The sequence below is a fragment of the Monocercomonoides exilis genome, assembly GCF_001643675.1.
Source record: "Monocercomonoides exilis strain PA203 chromosome Unknown scaffold6-2077815, whole genome shotgun sequence".
Taxonomy (NCBI): domain Eukaryota; phylum Preaxostyla; order Oxymonadida; family Polymastigidae; genus Monocercomonoides; species Monocercomonoides exilis.
Window position 1 is genome coordinate 405,465 of NW_027150551.1, and position 21,578 is coordinate 427,042.

A 21,578-nucleotide genomic window follows, 5' to 3' on the forward strand; every position below is an offset into this window, starting at 1 on the left:
TGTATCTTACTCAATTTTTTGATTGATGATAATATGTTGAAAGATACATTCAAAAGTTTGCTTGAAAAATAATTATAACAAATAAATTGTGAAAATCTATTTGAAATTAGCGAACCTTTCTTTTATAACGACATGACATAACGCTAACTTATAATGAGAAAAAAAGGAAAATACCAACCATTATAAATGTTATAAACAATTTGTTTGAATTTTCCAGGCTATTGACTTGCTATAAAGAGATTAATTTATGGCAGCGACAATTCACGAGGATAAATCTACTAAAAAAGGTGGAAAGAATTGTCAAAAAAGGTCTGATGTATATTGTCCTGATTTTGTGACTGATACAAAGTCAGGAATTCGTTATCAGCGTGGTTCTGTTCTTGGGAAAGGAGGGTTTATAAAGATAATATTTTCATTATTTGTTTAATGTAATGTAATATATATTAAAAGATTTGCACAAGTTTTTGAGTTTGTTGATACAAATACATGTGAAATTTTTGCCGGAAAAGTTATTTCAAAGCAATCACTGATAAAACCAAGATCAAAACAAAAATTTGATTCTGAGGTTTTGATTAATAAATCTGTAATGCACCCAAATATTGTTAGATTCTATAATTGCTTCGAAGATGAAAATAACATGTATTTGGTCATGGAATTGTGCAAGCATAGAGTTTGTTTTGTTCACTTCAATGCAATTTCTCCTAAAGCTTATTTACGATTGTTTTTAAAGACTTTACATGATCTTTTGAAAAAGCACAAACGGATATCAGAGAACGAAGCACGACCTATTATTCTTCAAATAGCAAATGGGATATCTTATCTTCATTCAAAAAACATCATCCATAGAGATTTAAAATTGGGAAATATTTTTCTTTCTTCGCAAAACCAATGTAAAATTGGTGATTTTGGATTAGCCGCACAATTGATGCATTTCAATGAACGAAGAAGAACCATATGCGGAACACCGAATTACATCGCACCTGAAGTCCTGACTCGCGGGCGCATTACGAAGGAAATGAAAGAAAAGATGAAAGAATATGAAAAAGAAGATATTGAATTCGTTAATGCAAGTGATGATGGCCTGAAAGAAGGTGATGAAAATGTTTGTGAAGAAGCAGAGACTTCACAGTCTTCTAATTCTCCACCAGGTCATTCGTTTCCTGTTGATATTTGGTCATTGGGCGTGATTTTATACGTTCTTCTAATCGGAAAGCCTCCATTTCAGGAAAAAACAGTGGAGGAAACTTATTCCAGAATCAAGCGTGGAGATGTGAATTTCGAGACAGAGCCGCCCCTCGGCACAGACGTGAAGAAGCTCCTTAAAGGGATGCTTCTGGTGGATCCTTCGAGGCGATTAACGATAGGGCAGGTGCTTGACAGCCATTGGCTCAAAGAAGAAGCGATGATTGCAGAGAAAAATGAGAAATTGAGGCATAAAAGGCAAAGTCAAGTGTCACCGAGAACGCAGGATGTTTCTTCAAATAGTGCTGAAAGGACTAGGGATATGTACAGGTTTATTAATGAAAGCGGATCTGCTCGGACTGCTGCAATTGCTAATTCTTCTTCTTCTTCTTCTTTGCCTTCAACATCAGATGGCCAATTACAAAAAACGAAAAATCAATCACCTTCAGAATTTCCTCTTCAAACAGCCGAATGCGAACAAAATCAAACATCAGCGCCTATCACACAGAACTTATTAACCTTTAAAACTCCTCATGAACGTGTTTCAAGGGAGCTGTCAATTTCTTCTGGCAACAATGAAGCAATCACAAAATCTTCGTCTTCTTCCAACTTTCCTTCTCTTCCTTCTCTTCCCCTTGTTTCACATGAAGAGAAGCTTAGCATTCAATCTTCTGCTTTGACTTCTAAATCGCCTGTTCTGATTGGATCAGCCGTGGAAAACAGAAAATATTCAAAAGAAAGAGCTCATTCTGCGCCTCGCCAGCGGACGAGGGAGTCTGAAGAGCAGAGTGGCCTGACACGGAATGGAAGTGCTGGTTTGTATTCGAGAAAGTCCAATGCCGAAGTTGTGACATCAAATTCAGCAGCGCAGCAGAAAGCTGGTGGCTTTGCTTCTACTGCTTCTTCTTCAACTTCTTCTTCTTCTTCCACATTTCAGTCAACTCCTGCAGTATCACCATTGTCTGAGCTTCCTTTGCCTCCGCTTCCGCACACAAATTCTCAATCACAGCTGCATCCAGCAACATTCCCGCTTCTTCAAAAACCTCCTCTTCCTCCATCTCAGCGCCTGTCTTTGCCGCTTCACGTCAAAAGAAACACATCTCCTTCTCCATTTGCATTCACTCCGCAGCAGCTTTCGCAGGAAAAGCTGATATCTCCTCGCAGTCTGTCATCGTCATCATCATCATCATCATCATCATCTTCTTCTTCTTCTTCTTCTTCTTCTTTAGCGGCAGGCAAGTCCTCCTCAAACTCTCTCATGTGTCTGTCTCAGATGTCACAACTGTCTGTTATTTCGGAGTCTGGACTCGTTCTAAACACACGAGACTGCGCATTTCTTGCCTCGTCAGCTGCAGAAGATGAGTCAGAAGAGGAGGAAAGGAAAAGCAAAAGTGAGAAAAGTGATGAAGATGAAGGGAGTTCTGAACAGTTCGCTAAGCAAAACAAGCAAAAAGAGAAGGAAGTGGAAATTCAAGTGGAAACGATGTTTTATGAGAGAAAAAATCAAACAACTGAAATTGAGAAGGAGGCATCTTCTTCAAATGTGAAAGCTATGGAGTTAAAAGAAAAGAGCAGCCAAATTCATAATGATGTTCAATCTGATACTGCAAAGAAATGTTCTGAGTGTATTCTTCAACAAGATTTGGATGAGGAAGTATTTGTTAATGAAAAAATGACTGGTGAATCGACAGAAAGATCGAGTGGAATAACAAAAGTCGAAGAAGAACAAAGTGAAAAAAACGCAACTAAGATTTCTGGAACAAAAACAAAAGAACAAACACAAAACAACAGTGATAGTTCAAATGAGTCATCGTTCATTCGATTCTTGAAGGAGAGGAGAAAGAAGAGGGAAGATCTTCGAGAAGATGCCAAACAGGAAAAATCAATCAAAACAAGGAAAGAAGACATTTTTGGAAATGATGCTGAAATGAATGAAAGGAAATCTTCTGATTCTTCGAAAGAGAAAGAGAAAGAGAAAGAGAAAGAGAAAGAGAAAGAGAAAGAGAAAGAGAACTGTTCAAAGCGACTTTCTTTGAAAGGAAAAGAGGATGAACACAACCAAGACTCAGAACAATGGACGCTTCTTTCGCGCTCCTCGAAGGATCTGTCTGCAACTGCTTCAACACTTTCATCATCATCATCTTCTTCCTCCTCTTCTTCTTCCTCTTCATCTTCCTCTTCATCTTCACCATCGCCATCAGTCCATTCTTCAATCTCCATTGGAACTTATTCACATCCAGTCGATTCTTACCCTCTTCCAAGCTCTACCCCTTTCAACAATCCACCTTCTCCAACGCTTTCTGCTTCCCCCTCAGTTCATTCGCTGCACATTCAGAAAGAGAAAGAAGGTTGTTTTATGAGTGCTGATGGCTCATCATCATCATCATCATCGTTGGTTTCTTCTGTTTCTGGTGAGTCTTCTCAATCAGAACAATTGACTCACAAGATGAAAGGAAGATCTGAAAAGAGGGAAAGAAAGGTGCACAAAAATAAGGTTGATGGAAAGGAAAGAAACAAAGGAAAAGAAATAAACGCCTTAACGGTTCTTTCGCCGCCACTTGAGAATTCGAATGTTGAGCAGAAAATATCTCAGCTGTCGATCAATTCTCATTCAAAAACAAATTTAACAGTTTTTTCATCAACTGAAACAGCTCCAAAACAATCACAAAATTCTGCTCAATCTGATTCTTCTCCACAACACCTGCTTTCTAAGCCTCTTAGCATTTCATCATCATTATCATCATCATCATTATCATCATCATCATCATCTTCTTCTTCTTCTTCTTCTTCTTCTTCTTCTTCTTCTTCTTCAACAAGTGTATTTGATAGCAAAAGTATTCAATCATTTCATCCTTCACTTCACGCTGACCTTACCATTCCTCTTTCTCTTCCTCTTCCCCCTCCTCCGCCTCCACTTCATCTTCCTCCGCTGCATCTTTCTGAGGCGCTGTCGCCAACTTCTGCCATTTCGCTGCCTTTTCCCGACTCTTCGTCTGCTGTTCAGCTGAAAAAAGATATTTTTGAGCAAAGTTCATTGAAAGCTGAAGGCAATCTGTTGCCTTCTTCGAGTTTGTACTCAAATAGAACAATCGAACAAAATGGAATTGCATTGAAATCTCAACCACTTCAATCTGAAAAGACATTTGTCGCTTCAACTTCAAAAGCAGCTTCAAAAGCAGATAAATTGCCTTCTTCTTCTTCTTCTTCTTCTTCTTCTTCTTCTTCTTCTTCTTCTTCAACTTGTATCATTTCGCCTTCACTTCAGATGCCAGCATCCCACACTTCATCTTCAAACACATCTCATCACAAATCATCTGTCACATTCACTTCTCAAAGAAAAGATTTGCTTTCACTTCGTGATTGCTTAAAAGTCAGCCTCAATCTTCTGATTAGCTCTATTCGAAACTTCTTCATTTCAAAAGACCCTTCTTTGCGTCTTCAGACTCCCACTGCTCCCATTTCATCCCCTTTTGACATGCACTCTTCATCTTCCATTTCAAACAATTTCACATCTTCTCATACATCATCTTCTTCATATCAGCATCAGTCATTCATTACTGCATCTGCTTCTTTCTCTTCTTCTTCTTCTTCCTCCTCCTCCTCCTCTTCTATTTCTTCACCAACCAGAGTCGTTGCCTGGTTAGATGAAACTTCCACCACTGGTTTTGTGTGGTGGCTGAGCGACGGTTCATTCGGTGTGCTGTTCAATGACAACACAACAATGCTGATTTCAGGCGACTCCTCTCAAACATCCAAACAGAAGGACAAAAAGAGAGGTATTTCAAATAGCACCAATAAATCTACATCGAATACAGGAAGTGATCAGTCATTTGACACGCTGTTTCCTCCTTCGCTTGCATCGAAAAGGAACATTTTATTTGCCTCTGTCAGTTCTTGTTTGCTTCAGCAGCTGCAAAGCCAGTCTGTTGATCATCGATTGACAAGAGTGTGTTCGTCTGATCCAGAAATGGCAGAGAAAATCAAAAAGCTGAAGGAGATGTACAAAAGAGGATCTGAGCAGCAGCATGTCAGCTCGCAACAGAACTCGAAGAAGGAATTGAATTATGAAGAGGATGATGAGGAAGAAGAGGAGAGGGAAGAAGATGAGGAAGAAAGCGGAGAACGAGTTGATAATCCATCGGGAAAGGGTGATGGAACGGAAGGCAATGTGTATTCAAATGAGTTGGCAGACACTTCCACAGCGATTTTTGTTGTGAAATGGTTCAGAACGAAACAAGGAATTGTGATGATTTTGTCGAATGGAACAGTCCAAGTCAATTTCTTTGACCACAAAAAAATTGTTCTGTCTTTGAATGATCCAATTGAAATAGCATGTCCTTCTCCTTCTCCTTCTGTGAAATTTGATTCTGCTCAATCTCCTATTTCATCAGAAGAAGAACAATACGCTGTTTCAGCTTCCTCTCCAAATGCCAATCTCCCTTCTGTTTGCTTGTCTTCGCTTCCTGCCATGTTTATCAACGGCTCAGAAGGCCTGACGCTTCCTCTGCCTCAGCTTGTGGATGCTATCGCTGGCTCATCTTCGACTGCACTTTTTTCTCCTCCCTCTCAAATTCACAGCCCAACCACGTTTTCAATTGTGGCACTCAATGAAAAAAGTCCTCTTATGTCTTCGTCATCTCCACTTTTGTCGCCTTCGCTGTCTCCTCAGCCTGCTGCTTCACCATCGTCTTTAAATGGTTCATTGTCATCATCTTCTTCCTCCTCCTCCTCCTCTTCTTCTTCTTCTTCCAAATCTCTTTTGTCCAACACATTCCGCTCTTCTCTTTCTTCAACTCTTCTTTCGCAGATTCTGGACAACTCCTCAAAGGTCTTCCCATCTGAGCTCTATCGCTCGCTCATTCACTCAGCACCTCCTTTTGTTCGGAGACTCGAATTCGTCCGACAGCAGCTTTTGGCAGTGCTGTCTGATACAAACATGAAATTGGATCAGAAAACACACAAAGAAGCTAAAAATGACTCAGGAAATGAAAAAATGCATAATCAGTCTGCAAAACAATTGGATATTCCTGTGAAAGATAAAGGAGGAGAAAAAGAAAATGAAACAATAAGAATATTCGCTCGAAGTGACAGCAAGTTGGATCAAATAAGCGCAAATGTCAAAGAGCCTGCACAAAAACTGGATTATGAGCAGACACATGACTCATTTGCAGCAAGATCAACACAAAAGTTGCCTGAATCTCATTCACAGAAGTCACTTTCTCCGCCTTTGCAACCTTCAACTTTTCTTCCTCCGCCTCCTCCCCCTCCCCGCCGCCATCGTTCTCATTATTTGGTGAGAGAGAAAAGCAGCCAACAGCTTTCTTCAGACCAGCTATATACTTCTGATCATAAGCATTCAGTATCACTTACTTCATCGAGTGTGAACTTGCATTCTTATTCTTCTCCTCCAGAAGACAATGATGAGCTTCAGAAAGTCCACCATCATAAAGCATCATCACGTGAAAGAAAGGCATCTGAATTGTCTGATTTGAAAGGTCGTGTTTCTAATGAAAAAAGAAAAGTTCGATTTCATGACGAAAAGTATGATGATGATGATGATGATGGCAAATACGAATCCTTTGGGCGAAAGCACCGCAATCATATTTTCACCCACCATAAATCTGAAGAGGAAAGAAGAACAAGAAAACAAAGTGAGGATTGTGATAGCGATGATCAAATTGAAAGAAGCTCCATCAGAAAATCAGAAAGAGAGGCCAAACACAAATCAAGTGAAAATTCTTTAAAGCACATTAAAAGGCAAAGAAGCGAATTATCAGAGAGAATTGAGCATTCTGAAAGGGAGCATCATTCCCATCGAAGAAGCACGCATAGCTCTCATCATCACAGCGCTATAAAGGATGATGCAGATGATAGCATACATTTGAAAGCAGATTTACACACTCGAGTTCATTCATATGCAAAGTACAAAGATTATTGATTTTTTATAATAAAAATTTTGAATAAGCTAAATCAGCGATAAATTGTATTGAATTGTTTTATAAATTATAAAAAACATAAAATTTTTATTTTTATTGAAGAATCGATAATATTTCATTATTTAATGACATTTCCAATCATTATTCTTTGATCTTGTGATCCCTTCATACTTGTTTGAAAGTTTAAAAAATAAAACTTAATGTCTCATAGCTCTGGAAGCCGTAACATAAGGTTGCATAAAGCTTTAGATCGTCTTATTATATATTCTTTTAATGAATTTAGAAATTTTTCTTCAGAAAATGAAGAGAACAAAGATAAAGAAATGGATATTCTAAATTCATATTATTACAAACTTGATAAATTAACAGAGGAACGTTTGCTCACAGAAAGAGAACAAAATTATAATTTGGTTTGCTTTGTTATTTTCATATCCTTTTTATTATTGCAACTTCTTCTTTTTTAAATTATTAGACAATTGCACTTTTAATTAACATTGGTCTTCAAACAATGAAAGTTTATGGAGATACATCGGTCGAGTGGTGTTCTGCAACATTGAATATCTCTTCTTATTATATCAATGTTGGAAATACTCAAGCTGCATTAAAACTATGGTATTTATTATTTCTTTGTATTTCTGTTTCATTACCAAGTCATTTTTAATTCTTTAGCAATAATTTGGGACAATTGATAATAGAAAATAGAAATAACCCTCGTTTTGGATTGCTTTTACCGACTCTCTATTTTTCTCTTTATTTAATAAAAACAAAGGAATATCTCGATATGAAAAAGTACAGAGGACAAGGTTAATTTATTTGTAATTTTTTTTAAATATTCTAATTCGCTTTTTTTGAACAGTTATGTACCCAACATCTGCTATACCACTTGCAAAGCCAGAAAAGCCTGGTTATAATTCTCCTCCTCTTCATCAGTTGTACACAGCCAATCATAAAGGAAAATTGGCTTTTCAAGACAAAATTGTAGGAAGTTCATTGCCACCAAAAGGATTCACAAATGAGAGCAGTGGGGACCATGATGCCGACTGTATTATTCATGAAGAACGAGAAAGGAGAAGAGCACTGATTCGAAAATACGAATCAGAACGGCAAAGAGATGGAAGCGCAAATTTTTCAAGAGGATACGATGCGAACGAAAATCAGAAAGAGATGAAGAGAGAATCATTATTTAGCAAGCATCAAAAGATGGTTCAAGAAGAAAGAGAGAAGGAGCTGTTTGAATCTCGCCAAAAGAAGATCGAAGAAGAAAGAGAGAAAATATTTGAAATGGCAAAAGATGCATCAGATGCAAAAAATGATGCTGATGAATATTGGAGTCTTGCAATGGAGATGGCAATAACTGAATGCAAGTTTCCACCAATCAGGATTTTGTCTGTAAAGGATCTGAAAGAAAAGGCAGGTGACACAATCAACTTCTTCTTTGGGGATTCGAACGCAAAAATCAAAAGGACAAGTGAAAAAAGTATTTCTCCGTCTCTTTTTTTGTCTTCATCGTCTGCGGACTCTTCGTTTACGCCAGTGCACATTACATTTCCGCCTGCTGTTTTGGCTGAATATCACAACATCCCTGCATTGCTCTGTAAAATGAAGGCGCAACAGATGAGAAAAGATGAAGCAAAAGAAGATGATAACGATGATTCAAATGAAGAAAAAGCTACTGAAGGAGATGAAGAAGACGAATCCAAGCCAACAAGCGTTTCATTCTACAACAAGTCGCTTGGATGGCTCTTCCAGTCTCTTCTTTTGCAAGAGCTTGCAGCGAAGAAAAGATGGAGCGACTATGCAGACACGCTCACTCTTATCGGGCAGGTTATGGAAGAGATGGGAAGGATGGACGAAGCTGAGGAATATCTTCGAGAAGCCTACGAATGCCTTGTTGAGGTATGTATTTTTTCTCTTTTAAAGATGGCACGTTAATTGTCTTTTTTATTTTTTTTTTAACTTATTCAATTTTCATATTCTTTCGCTGCTATTCATAATTATTTGAATTTTCAATTTTAGAAATACACACCAATTAGTGTCAGAACACTTTCAGCCGCAACTTTGCTGTGTCAGCATCTTGTTTCAAAAGGAGTTGTCGAAGAGGTTTTTGCTATTGCTTCAATATATTCGCAAATAATCTTTTCAACATGATTATCCATTTATATTTCGTTGTTGTTATTTTCCTTTATTGCTTGCATGACATCTTTTAGGCCTTTCATTTGCTTGGCAATGCAATTGCTGCCTTTGAAGAAGAGGAGCAAATGCTGCCAATACCAGCGCTCACCAGAGCTCTTCGTGTGTATACTTCGATTCTTCTCCATCAAAAGCAGTTTGAGATGGCTGAGCTAACAGCACGAAGGGTGATTCAGGAAGAAAAAATGATTGGAGACATCCAAAGAGAAGATGAAGGGAACGATGAAAAAGAAGGAAATGAGAAAGAGAATAAAATAGAACGTGAGAAAAAAGCTGAATCTTCATCGTATTCGCTGAAGAAGTCAATTGTTGATGTTGCACCTTTGAATGAAGATCATCCTTTGTGTCGTGTGGCTGACGGATACAAAATGTTGGGGAGAGCCTTTTATGGACAGGAGAGATATACAGAAGCTCGAAAAGCGTTTCAAAGATCGAAAAGATTTTACTCAAGAATTTTAGGAAAAGATGCAATCGTTGTACAGAAAATTGAAGAAATAATTCAATGCTTAGCGGCTATGTTTGTTGAATGTTGGACTCAAACAGAAGATGTTGATGAAGAAACGCTTTATGATGCATACGGAAGTCAAAATGCAGGGTTTGATTGAACGAAGATAAAAAAGATGTTTTGGATTGTACGCCTTTATTCACTGATACGCGCAAAATGATGCAACCCCTGGAATGTTCATCATTGCTTTGACGCAATAATTCAAAATGAATAATTGCAGCAGTTGCAATTTGAAAGAATATCCACATGAAGCAGATCACAGTTACAAATATTCCTAATTGGGTTCAATAGTTTAAGAAATTTTTTTCTCTTCCAGTATCAATGAAATCCTGTTTTTTTTATCCTGAAATCTTTTTAATAAATGTTTTAGAAATACTTATAAGCCAGAAATAGGCATTATTATCGTAGTGTTTTTTTTTATTTTATCTGTGAAAATGATTTCTTTTTTTATTAAAACATCAAAGCAAGTTTCACGTGGCTGGTTTAAATACAATTTAATATTACTTAATTTCAATCTTTTAATTTTATTAAAATAGTTAGAAAAATGAAGAAATGCTCATACCATTTTATGATAAATAAGAAAATCCAAATCATGATAAGAAATCTTCCTGCAAGGTGAAAATGTCTTATTTAAAATACATCTTCAAATGTTCCTTTGATTTTTTTCAAAAAAATATTCGTAAATATCAAATAAAATCATTATTGATATATATTAACCATTACGCGAGAATTACTCATATAAATGGCTCTAATGTAACGCAAGTTCAAAAACAAATAAAAATGTTCAATAAAAACGGTGGATCGATTCGAATAGAGAGATGATCAAATCAAACATGGGCCAGAAAATCAAAGAAACGATAAATAAAACAATCCACCAAAAAATAATATCTGGCGCATTTATTTATGCACCTTGGATGACGACCTGCTCGTTTTCAAATTTGATTTCTGGGGCAGTGTAGAATTTGCGTTCAAGCTGAATCTTCATTGGACCTTCAGCATTACTCTGGCGATGTTGTGCACGAGCCTTTTGGACGATAACAGAGAGGTCTTCACCAACTGGAATTTCTTCCTCTTCGGGAACTTCTTCGCAAAATAGATATGAAGTAAGTGCAAGAATCAAGCAAAACATTTTTTCCTAAAATTCAAGTGAAACAGCAAAAAATATAACCCTTAATTTCGAAATGCCAACATTCAGATCAAAAATGAACAAAGAATGGAATATGATAACTTTCTTTATTCAAATGTCCATTTATCATCTTTGAATAATAAATATAATATGTAGAGCGATGAAATTAAAAGAATGAGCTTATTGTTGATCTATTTTAAGAAAAACAAAAAGTTATCACTGATATGAAAAGGAAATTTTAAAAAAAAAAAATAAATAAATAAATAATAGAAACAAAAAAATAGTTGTGCAAAAAACCTGAAAACAATTTGATAATTGTGATAATTGTCTGTAAATATTAATTTTGTCAACAAAAAAATAGACAATTCTATGGTTTAAGAAATCAAGAACACAATTATCATTACAACATTTGAACTCAAGAAATAAAAGGTGAGTCAGAGCAATTTTGAAAAAACAAATAAAAAAATTGAAAACACTTATAATGCCTATTAGTTAAAGAAGATTTCATCTTGCAAAGTCAAGACAAAAATTGGATCTATTGAATCTAATAAAACTAATACGTAACTTGTTCCAGATTAATAAAAGGAAAGTGAAGGAAAATTCTTCAAGAAAATGTGTAATAATCACTTTACAGTAGTCATACATAGGAAAACAAGCAAATGCATCAACGAAAAAAAAAAAAAAAACAGTGGAAAATTGCATATTGCATGTAAATTCTAAGGAAAATCAAACAGAGAGATAAATAGACGAAACATATGGAAAAGTAATAAGCAAAAGAAAGGCAGGAAGCAGGAGAAATAAAGTAATATGTTTTTTTTGGGGGAGGAGGAGGAGAGAGAGAGAGAGAAAGAGAGAGAGAGAAAGAAAGAAAGAAAGAAAATGTTAAAGATAGACAAAAAGCAAAAAGAAATTATATATACGCATTTAGAAAGCAGAGCGAAGAATAGAAAGAAAGATACAAAGAAAAAAAAGAGAGAGAGAGAAAGAAATTATTTATGAAGAGTCAGTTGTGAAGTGAAAGTGAGTATAGCATTCCCACAGGGAATGACACATTTGCTATTTAACGTGGTTATCTTCTAAAGAATCATAAAGCATTGTATGAATTGCCTAAATGCACAAACAAAAATGGGAAGTGGGGAAATGAAAGAAAAAGAGAAATAATGAAAATGAGAATGAAAAAAAGAATTAGAGAGATTGAGATAGAGATAGAGATTGAGGGAGACAGAGAAAGACAGGGAGAGACAGACAGAGAGAGAGATAGAGAGATAGAGAGATAGAGAGATAGAGAGATAGAGAGATAGAGAGAGAGATAGATAGAGAGAGAGAGAGAGAGAAAGAGAGAGAGAGAGAGAGAGAGAGAAACCGATCAACCGAATGTCTGAAAAGATGTTTTGAGAAGTGCTATTCGAGAAGGTTTGAAAGAAGCTGTGTCAACCGGAGGTAGCTGTCGCTGGACTCCGCTTGCATTTACGCCTTCCCTAAACCCAGAGGAATGAGAAGAACTGGAAGCTTCTTTCTGATCTGTTCGCGAACTGAGTCTATCTGTGGAAGAAAAAGAAGAAGAAGAGGAAGAAGAAGAAGAAGAATGCAGAGGAGAAGAAGGCAAGAAGGAGTTTCTTGGATTAGAAGTGGAAGAATGATGATCAGTTGTGTGGTGTGGCTGCGAGGGTGTTGAAAGAGGGGATCCTCTTTCGCTCTGTGGAAGAGAAGGCAGCTGCGGGGGTGTTCCGAACTCATCTTCCAGTGCATTTTCGGGTGATTCGGATTCAAATGCTGACCCTTCAGGTAACTGGGCTGGTGGCAGCGGCGGCGGTGGTGGTGGCTGGGCGCCATCTTCTGTGCTCTCATCATCTCCCTCCGCGTCTTCATCTTCGTCTTCATCTGAAGGAGGAATCGGAGGCGGTAACTCTGGTGGCTGTGGAGGAATAAGATTGTCATCGGAAGGCTGATCTGACGATGGAGATGGCCCAGATATTGTTTTATTGTCTTCTTTGAAAGTGTTGCGTTGCGCTAAAGGACTGGTAGGACATTGAGATATAACCGAATGAGAACTTGATTTTGGGGATTGTGGTGGGAATTTGTCTTCAGAATGAATATTACTTGTGGAAGTGTGAGGCGATGTAATTGGAAAATTGTGTTTCTTTGGAGATTTTATTGGTGAAAGAATTGGTGCAGATGAAATACTAGAAGTCTTTTCCATAGAAGCACTCTGGATGGATAATTCGTGTTTTTTCATATACGTTTTGACTTCATGCGATGTCTTTGAAAAGGAGCAAGGCGACTTTGGCTGAGTTATCTTTTCATCTTTGTTTGAACTATTCTTGGAGCCATTCTGCAAAGCATGATCAACTATAGCAGCAGATGTTTGCGACTCATCTGCGTCACCTGGTGGAGCTAGTATTCTTGAAACAAACTTTAGCCAATCGAGAACAAGATCAGCGGATACAAAATCACGATCTTTTTGTTGCCTTAAATGTTGTGAGAAAGGATTATCCAAACAAATCATTAACAAGTGATAAGTGAAAACAAAAAGTTTTTTTTCAAATTGCCAGAATTGAACAAACAATAGTCCAGAATGAATAACTTTATTTTGTGAAGTCCATTGGTCAAACAATGGAACAGAAGGAATCTTATCTTTTAGTGGATTGCCGTGAAATAATTTTCCCAATCCTCTTAAAGGTTCACTGATTCGTTTTCCAAGTTTTGGACGTAAAACATCGATAAGAATTTGAGTCATTCCGATCAGCTCCTACAGAGCAAATTTTTGTACATAATCGAAATAAACAAATTTTCAAATTGTGAAATAAGCGTGTACCTGTATCATAGAAGCAGTTGCTTTCAGACTTTCCTCTGAAGGATTCATTGAAATTGAAAATTTTATTATTATGCAACTAATGTGATCAGATTTTCCAAAAAATTGTCAAAGTGGGTAAAATAGACAAACAAATGAAAAATAATCAAGATTTTTTGAATGATTATTTAAATGCACAAAGAGGAACTGGGGGCAAATCCGATAATCATGATATCCAATTGTTTGCAGTTTTAAATATAATTATCTCTGAGATTTTATTTAAAATGTGAATAAAAGTGAAAAATTGATGAAACATTCAAAGCAAAAGCTGAAAAAATTGCACAAGGATTCTCTTTCAGATCAATCTTCCTTTCCATTTTTCTCCATTAACGACCATTTATTATGGCCATTTGTTTCGTTTTATAAACACTTTCCACGCATGTCAACGATCTTCATTTCACTAACTGCTATTACTGCATTTCTTGGGATGAGCTTGCCAGGTTTTTTTAACAGTAATTCTTCGATAAACAGAATGCCACTGAAAATTTGGAAGTCGCATGAATTAGACAGTGAATGCAATACAAATACAGTTTTAGATATGCAAGATGAATCACCTATCGAAACTTCTATCGAAACTCCTGTTGAAACTCCATCCAAGACTCCTTTTGCATCAAATGAAAGAGTTGAAGATTTAAGCTCATCGAAAGAAGAAATTGCAAAATCACAAAAAAACGAATCGCAATCAAGCCATTTACTTAAACATGAGGAAGAGAATTCAACTGCAAATGAGAAATTTGAAGATGGTTCGGCTGAACAAGAAATTCTCTCAAATCAAAAAATTTCTATTGGCATCCCAACTGAATTGGAAAAAGGAATTAATGACGTTTGAATGCTTTAATATTTAATTAATGTTTGAAATATTTTTTTTATTTATATGCTTCAGAAACCTGAAGTTCAGAAAGTTATTGAAGTTCATGTTGACAATAGCATTTACTCTTCTGAAGCATTTTCAATGCCAGATGTTGCATATGCGTCAGTTGGAGGATATGTCGAGGAGCATTCTAAATTATATGGTAAAAAAGAATCTGATGCGCGCAAAGTTTCGGACTCTAATGACAGAAATGAAGAGGAAGTGTCCAATAGAGGAAAATTTTCAATGCTTTATGATTCAGCAATGGAACACACTTCAAAATTTATCAAATTTTTAAAAGGGGAAAACAAAAATGCTGAGCAAAGTCGTGCTGGAAATGAGGTGCCTCAAGGAAAAGGAATAAAAGATGAAATCCCGATATCTATCCTGAATGATTCTCTTCATATTCCTGATATGTCCAGTTTGGTTGTTATTGGAGTATGTAAAATATCCTTCGAAAATAAGATAACTTGGATTGTTATTCTTAACGTCCATAGTTGAAGAAATAGAATATGAATTTTATATCTTTTTGAAAAAATGAATTTTTAAAATTTTTTAAATTATCTTTTTCTTTTTCTTGAAAGCGTAAGTTTAAAAAAAAATATCTTCTTTTTAATTTCTAATTGATTTATTTGTGTTTAATCTTTAATTCTCTTTCTGTCATTTGTTCATATTTATTGCAGCGCAATGACATTCAGCCTGGAGAGTGCCTTGCATTAACTGGCTTTCCAAGTTATGTTTCTGTTTTGCTTTCGAAACGAAGTCATGTCAGAGCAGTGTCTGTTGGCGGGATGCCTCGGAATCTGTCATTAAATCCAACAACTGCTCCTCGCCATGTAAAGGCAGAGTGTCTTTGCAGAGAATATCGAGAGGCTTGTAAATTAAAAATGGAGTTGTTTCGTTTCAATAATTATTATCTCCTCTTTTCTCGATCTGCATCTCTTTCTGCACCTTATTTAATATTCTTCTCATTTATTTCGATAATATTAATAATAACAACAAAATTTTCCATCAATATTTTTTCATCGCATATGCAGGAACAATCAGATCCATCGCCTATTCCTGTTGGCCGATGCGCTCCTCGAGTAGATAATTCTGATTTGTTGAACAGCACAGCCCAATTGAAGCTTTCTCGGGTGTATCCAAAAATAGTAGAATACAGCGAGCAAATCGCTTCTGGAGAATTTGATATGCCACAGAGGTATTATGCGACATTCTATTCGGCAGAGGAGAAAGGAACAAAGATGAAATGCGACGCGGTTCGATTTTCGATTGAAAGTAATTATGGTAATAATGAATACACTTGCCTGTATCGTGTAAAGGTGCATCCTCCGGCCATATCTGAGGCATAAGAAGGAAAAGGAAGGAAATTGTTTCTCTTGTAAAAAATGAGTACGAATTAGCAAAACATATGTTGCATTTCATTTTCATAAATTCCTCTGAATAAAGTTTAAATCATTTTTTTTTTTTTTTTTGGTTAATTTGCAATGTGTATTTTTGTTCACTCTTTAAATTTTTAAATGAGAAAGATAACTCGTTTCAATTCTTGATTTGGTTATTTGTCTTATACTGTCATATTTGTTCTTTTATTTTGGAAATGATCCTTCGTTCTGATTACTCAATAGCATTATGTAATCCTCAAAGAAATCACAATAAATTGCAAGTGTTGTTGTCGATTAACTGGAAAGATTATTCATAAGCATTGTCAAATATATAATTCTTTTGAAAATTAATTTGTTTAAAAAAAACGATCCATTGAACTTTTCATTTGAGGTGATGTTTGAAATGAACTTTTTTGTGAATCTGCATTTTGAGGCATAGATGGTGAAAGTTGCTTAGTTTGCAACAAATGATCTTGATTATGTGCAGAAGCTGTTGTTTGCTTTGATTTTGTATCTTTGTATTTGTCTGCTGCGGTGGTGGAGAACGTTGGCATTTTAAAGTTAGATTCAGGATAATCTTTTTTGGTGGATCTAAAAAAATTTTTTTGAAATATAAAGTTTCAAATTGCAAAAAGAAATCATTATAGAACTTAAAAATGAAAAAATAAAAAAGCATTTTTGCATACTGAGATGAGAAAGATAACGACTGTGCTTGACTTCGATCTTCCGTCTGTTGATCACCATGATAAGGAGATCGTTGATGGACAACTTCAGTCTCTTTTCGTTGTTTTTCTAAAGCTGGAACTTTTTGTAGAGATTGAACAATATCATCATTCCGCTTTTGATCAATCTGATTTCTCGTTGAACGTTTTGTCAGTCCATCAGGAACAATGTTTGTGAGCTTAAGTTGGGGAATGGTCCTCTCATTTTGAAGCTTTTCAACGAAAAAAGATGTTGTAGATGAAGCTAAAACATTTTAAGAAAAACAACGCAAAGTTATAAACATTAGTGTGAATATCAAAAAAGAAAAAAACAAGAAAAAAGTCACACATAAAGCGATGTGAAACAAAGCAAAAGAAATGCAAAGTGAAAAACAAAACATTAAAAAATCTTGTGAATATGATAGCAAATTAAAGATATTTTCAAACGATAAGGTTTTGTAAACGAACAGTGGAAAAGCCTCAATGCTTAATTTAATATTGCAATCTTTATCAAAAAGCATCATCTCAGCACCTAGAAACAATAAAATTCGTCCAATTATATCATTTCGTTTTCGCTAATTTTCAACTTTAAAGTTACAAATAAATATCTATGATCTAATCTCCCACAAATTTTTTCAGATCATGGGATGTGGAAAGTCAAAAATCAAACCAGATTCATATAAAAAGCAGCAACCTGTTATAAACGAAAAAGATAGTCAATTAATTGATATGAAATTATGCAGAGATTCACTTGCAGAAAGAAGAAATCAAGTATATTTTTTCATTCTTAAAAATCGGGAAATTGTCATAAATATCTCAAGTTATATAAATTTATAGATGCAGAGCGGAAAAAAGCTATTGATTTTCATAAATTAGGAAGAAAGGATCAGGCTATTTCTTGTATGAAGCGAAAAATGTCCATGGAGCAAATGGTGAAAGTTACTTCTGGTTATTATGATAACGTTTCAAAATTGATTGGAGAATTAGAGTCTTCAAATGTAGCCCTTGAAGTTGTTAATGTAATGGAAGGGGCAAACGAAATATTGGATGTTGTATTAAGTGATCTTGATATTGATAAGATTGAAGCATTGAAAGAACGTATAGAAGATAAAATGGAGCAAGTTGACGTTTGCACAAAGTTTAAATTAAATATATATCTTACAATGTTGTTTTTGTGTAGGGTCTATCTGAAGCAATTGGCACTTTAAGTGGTGTTCCTTCCGATGAGGAAGCAGAAGCGGAACTTTCTAAATTAGATGTATGCTCATTAAATATTAGGAATTTAACTTTTGTAAAATTATTTTTCTTTTATCAATATGTTTCATGAATATGAATTGCATTGGATTTTAAAAAATTCATTTTTGTGACTTATTTATCAAAAGGAAATAAATCTATCCGATTTTCATATTCCAAAGGAACCAATAAAAGTTCCGAAAGAATCCAACACTTCATCGCAAAACGTTATAGAAACCGAGCCGCCTCAACAAGAAATGGAACTTGCATTAGCTTGATAGTACAGTAATAAATTGTTCTATAATTAATTGTTAAGGATTTTGAAATTAGCGAAGAGTAATAATGAAGAATAATTGGTAGAACTTGATGTATTCATTCCTATCATTTCTAAAAGTTTGACAAATGTTGTGAGTTTGTTCGCATCATTATATGTATTTTATGGTTATATTGTTTTAAACCTTTTTTTCAAAATGATATCATTAAGCTAATAGAGAATACAGACACGTAAAAAAAAATTTTTGAGAGCATCCATTGAGAACATTGTCGAAAAAGTGATGAATGCAGAATTTGAAAATTTTTTGTTATTAAATAAAAAAAAAACCCAATGGGGAATTTTTTTGTGATAGAAAATAATTCTTCATTTGCACAAAAAAAACTTTTTTACATTTAGTTGAGATGAAAAACCCAATAATAAATAAAATGTTATTTTAACAAAATATAATATTATATACGTTTCAAATTTCAAATTAAAAAGGGAAATTTTTATTAAATTAATTTCCATAATCATATTTTTGAAAAAATAGTTTTATAGAATTTGAAAAGACCTATTTTTTGTTGGTTTTAATCATATGGATTTGCTTTCGCTGAAGCCTAAAAGTTGAACAAAAAATTCAATTAGTGCAGATCAAATTCAAAAAGATTGAGTCATTTAAAAATTGATTCTCTTCTGGGGTTTCGATCTTTGTTTGTGAAAGTTTTTTTTTTTTTTTTTTTTTTTTTTTTTTTTTTTTTTTTTTTTTTCAGATGAAAATTGGAGAAATGAAATTTAATAAATTTTCGAATTATTCAATTTTCATCACTTGAAATTGTTCAAATAATGAAAACACTAAATCATTGGCTAAATCTCATTCTTTTGATTCAACTTCACTGAATTGAAGTATCACAATGGAATGATAGCAATAGATAAAAAAACAAAAATCAAAAACAATAAATCAATTGCGAGAATATTTTTCATGAATGCGAATGAAAATATTAACGGAATGTGAGTAGACTTTATATTCATGGTTAAAAATTATTGCATAATATTCGCTGCATATTGTTAAAAGCATTTAAAAGATGGCTGATTATTTTTGAAATCATAATTTTTCTTTCGAAATTTTCATATCGAAAAATATCATTGAACAATAGCAAATGAACACTGAAAAATGAAATGGCATATTGAAGACATTTTCATTTTCATTTTTGCAAAGACATTGGCTTCAGAAACAATTGGGATGTATTTTGCATTTGAATTCTAAATAACTTTCCAAAGGCAAACAACCTTTGAAAAAACAGCACTCAGAAAAAGGTTATGATATCAATAATAATAACCCAGATCAAAAACAATTCTTATGAATCTGGGCCTATTATCACTGATAGATTAAAAACAGTCAGAGAATATATGGAAAATAAAAGAATAAACATAATAATTTTATTATTATTTAATTTTTCTATTTGTTCACCGGAGACAAAGCAAACTTAGAAATTTCTTGATCAAAGTTGGTTTATAACCTAACTAATCCTTTTTGAATTCACACTTTTGTTCGAGTTTTGATCAAAATTTTATTCTCAAAGGGATTTTGAAAAAAATATGTTTCCTTTGAAACGTCATCATGAACTATATGCACTTTCTGTTTATGCGCAATTTTTCAAAATACCATTGAGATAGAAATTTTGATCAAAACTTTCACAAAAGTCTGATTTCAAAAAGGATCAGCCGCCTTTCATAAATTGATCAAAAAAATTTTTTTTGATTTTGTTTCAAAATGGTTGAGTCATTTGAAATACGTCAAATGAAATGCAAAATTATCACTTCTGTTCGAAATAACGAAATAGTTCTCGAATAGGTGTGTTTTATTTTATTTCATTTTATATAACTTTATATAATTTTCTTTTTATTTCGATTTTTTTATTTTTTAATGTTTGTTTGTTTGTTTGTTTGTTTGTTTGTTTGTTTGTGTATGTTTGAATGTGTGTGCGTGTGTGATTCTTTTTAAAATTCATTATAATTCAATGTGAAATTATGAAATACATGCACACAGTATTTTTTCACCAGAATTTGTCCAGATTGAGTATATGATTCTTTGAATAAAAAAACTGTTAAAAATCAATATAACTTTTTTGTGTTGAATAATTTTTTCGATAAAAATTATTCCTTTTGCATACGAAAAATGATCAGTTTTTGCAATCATAACTTTGCAAGTGGTGTCAATGTTTTTTTAAAATTTATATTATTGATGTTATTCTTTTTGAAAAATGGCAAATGAATTTTTTTATAAAAAAATTTTAAAAATTAACATTTTTTTCAAATTTCTGTTTACACTCACGATACTTGACTTTAATGAAAGAAAAAACAAAACAATGCTGTTGTTAACATTCAAGTTAAGTTTCATGAGTGCGAATAGGAATTTTTTATAAAAAATATAAGAATAATATTTTGATCGAAAATTTTGCGTTTGCAACTTTTCAGTGAGAATCACCCATATTAAATTCGTAATTTTGATTAATTATCGTTCTTCATATGGTGAATAATTTTTTCTTTTATGAAAAAAACAACGATTTGCTCCAAACATTTTCTGGGAAAATAGCATTATAAATCTTTCATTCCCATGACAAAAAAAAAAAAAAAAAAGTAAAAAAAAAAAAAAAAAAAAAAAAAAAAAAAAACAGAAAAATTCATAAGTTGAAAAAAAAATATTTGTTTGAGTTGAATGGTACAAAATTCATAAAGCTAAATATTTCGTCCCATACTCTGAAAAGATCCAATTTGACACATAAATTTTTGTATTAATTATTTATTCTTCAAGAAAACTTATGAATAATATATGAGAAGAAATGGGACAAAATTTTTTGCTTTTAGAATTTTGTTCCATTCTTATCAAACAAATATTTTCCTCAGTTTTGGAAATTTTCTGTATATTTTTGACATAGGAATGCAAGATTTCTCATGATTAGGTTGTGGAAAAAGTTTGGAACAAATCGTTGTTTTTTTCATAAAAGAAAAATATTTGCCCAAAATGAATATAAATTGAATAAATATTTCAAAAGTTGGTATAAACATTAAAACTTCTATTCAGATTCAAATATGAGATGGAAACGCTTCTAAAAAAGAATATGAATTGAAAAGCAACAAAACGATAAACACAATTGGAAGAAGTTTATAAAAGATTTGAGAATAGGTTATTTAAAACTGTTTTCAAATTTCAGTGATCTTTCATTTGTAATTTGGATCTTTATAAATAAAAAATTAGATTGAAAATAAGGAATAAAATTTTTGTATTTTAGAAATAAATAATGATTTGTTTCAAACTTATTCTCCATCGTATCATAATAAGTCTAACATTCCCATGCTAACAATGAAGAA

General features: G+C 33.8%; 7 protein-coding genes across 7 annotated transcripts; 4 read left to right on the forward strand and 3 right to left on the reverse strand.

The window, feature by feature from the left end:
- Positions 1–247: 247 nt before the first annotated feature.
- On the forward strand, positions 248–7,248 carry MONOS_1432 (putative PLK/PLK-UNCLASSIFIED protein kinase; the record flags this gene model as incomplete). The annotated part of the gene is made up of 3 exons (XM_067867112.1): positions 248–393; positions 451–670; positions 731–7,248. 3 exons carry the CDS (start codon positions 248–250, stop codon positions 7,118–7,120), a joined length of 6,756 nt encoding a protein of 2,251 aa, XP_067733727.1. The 3' UTR covers positions 7,121–7,248.
- A 378-nt stretch (positions 7,249–7,626) lies between these two features.
- MONOS_1431 (uncharacterized protein) lies at positions 7,627–9,913 on the forward strand (the record flags this gene model as incomplete). The annotated part of the gene is made up of 5 exons (XM_067867101.1): positions 7,627–7,730; positions 7,788–7,921; positions 7,975–9,014; positions 9,135–9,218; positions 9,326–9,913. 5 exons carry the CDS (start codon positions 7,627–7,629, stop codon positions 9,911–9,913), a joined length of 1,950 nt encoding a protein of 649 aa, XP_067733728.1.
- Positions 9,914–10,714: 801 nt separating this feature from the next.
- On the reverse strand, positions 10,715–10,942 carry MONOS_1430 (uncharacterized protein; the record flags this gene model as incomplete). The annotated part of the gene is made up of 1 exon (XM_067867090.1): positions 10,715–10,942. One exon carries the CDS (start codon positions 10,940–10,942, stop codon positions 10,715–10,717), a length of 228 nt encoding a protein of 75 aa, XP_067733729.1.
- Positions 10,943–11,749: 807 nt separating this feature from the next.
- On the reverse strand, positions 11,750–13,802 carry MONOS_1429 (uncharacterized protein; the record flags this gene model as incomplete). The annotated part of the gene is made up of 3 exons (XM_067867078.1): positions 11,750–13,407; positions 13,504–13,688; positions 13,755–13,802. 3 exons carry the CDS (start codon positions 13,800–13,802, stop codon positions 12,306–12,308), a joined length of 1,335 nt encoding a protein of 444 aa, XP_067733730.1. The 3' UTR covers positions 11,750–12,305.
- A 30-nt stretch (positions 13,803–13,832) lies between these two features.
- On the forward strand, positions 13,833–16,268 carry MONOS_1428 (putative SUN domain-containing protein 1/2). Its single transcript, XM_067867067.1, has 5 exons — positions 13,833–13,971; positions 14,028–14,613; positions 14,674–15,078; positions 15,324–15,512; positions 15,678–16,268. Exons 1-5 carry the CDS (start codon positions 13,886–13,888, stop codon positions 15,990–15,992), a joined length of 1,581 nt encoding a protein of 526 aa, XP_067733731.1. The 5' UTR covers positions 13,833–13,885; the 3' UTR covers positions 15,993–16,268.
- Positions 16,269–16,378: 110 nt separating this feature from the next.
- Positions 16,379–17,124, reverse strand: MONOS_17065 (uncharacterized protein; the record flags this gene model as incomplete). The annotated part of the gene is made up of 3 exons (XM_067869948.1): positions 16,379–16,613; positions 16,709–16,988; positions 17,118–17,124. 3 exons carry the CDS (start codon positions 17,122–17,124, stop codon positions 16,379–16,381), a joined length of 522 nt encoding a protein of 173 aa, XP_067733732.1.
- A 224-nt stretch (positions 17,125–17,348) lies between these two features.
- MONOS_1427 (Vacuolar protein sorting 20B (Vps20B)) lies at positions 17,349–18,522 on the forward strand. Its single transcript, XM_067867056.1, has 4 exons — positions 17,349–17,494; positions 17,545–17,850; positions 17,904–17,981; positions 18,106–18,522. The coding sequence occupies exons 1-4, from the start codon at positions 17,366–17,368 to the stop codon at positions 18,232–18,234; spliced, it is 642 nt and encodes a 213-aa protein (XP_067733733.1). The 5' UTR covers positions 17,349–17,365; the 3' UTR covers positions 18,235–18,522.
- Positions 18,523–21,578: the final 3,056 nt, after the last annotated feature.

What these genes read in the sequence shown, in the direction of transcription:
- MONOS_1427 (XM_067867056.1), top strand. Translation starts at nt 17,366, where the DNA reads ATGGGATGTGGAAAGTCAAAAATCAAACCAGATTCATATAAAAAGCAG. An exon ending in TTGCAGAAAGAAGAAATCAA is followed by an intron (nt 17,495 to 17,544) that starts GTATATTTTTTC and finishes AAATATCTCAAG; the next exon opens with TTATATAAATTTATAGATGC. An exon ending in ATAAAATGGAGCAAGTTGAC is followed by an intron (nt 17,851 to 17,903) that starts GTTTGCACAAAG and finishes GTTTTTGTGTAG; the next exon opens with GGTCTATCTGAAGCAATTGG.
- MONOS_1428 (XM_067867067.1), top strand. Translation starts at nt 13,886, where the DNA reads ATGAAAAATAATCAAGATTTTTTGAATGATTATTTAAATGCACAAAGA. An exon ending in TGGAAAAAGGAATTAATGAC is followed by an intron (nt 14,614 to 14,673) that starts GTTTGAATGCTT and finishes TATATGCTTCAG; the next exon opens with AAACCTGAAGTTCAGAAAGT. An exon ending in CCAGTTTGGTTGTTATTGGA is followed by an intron (nt 15,079 to 15,323) that starts GTATGTAAAATA and finishes TATTTATTGCAG; the next exon opens with CGCAATGACATTCAGCCTGG.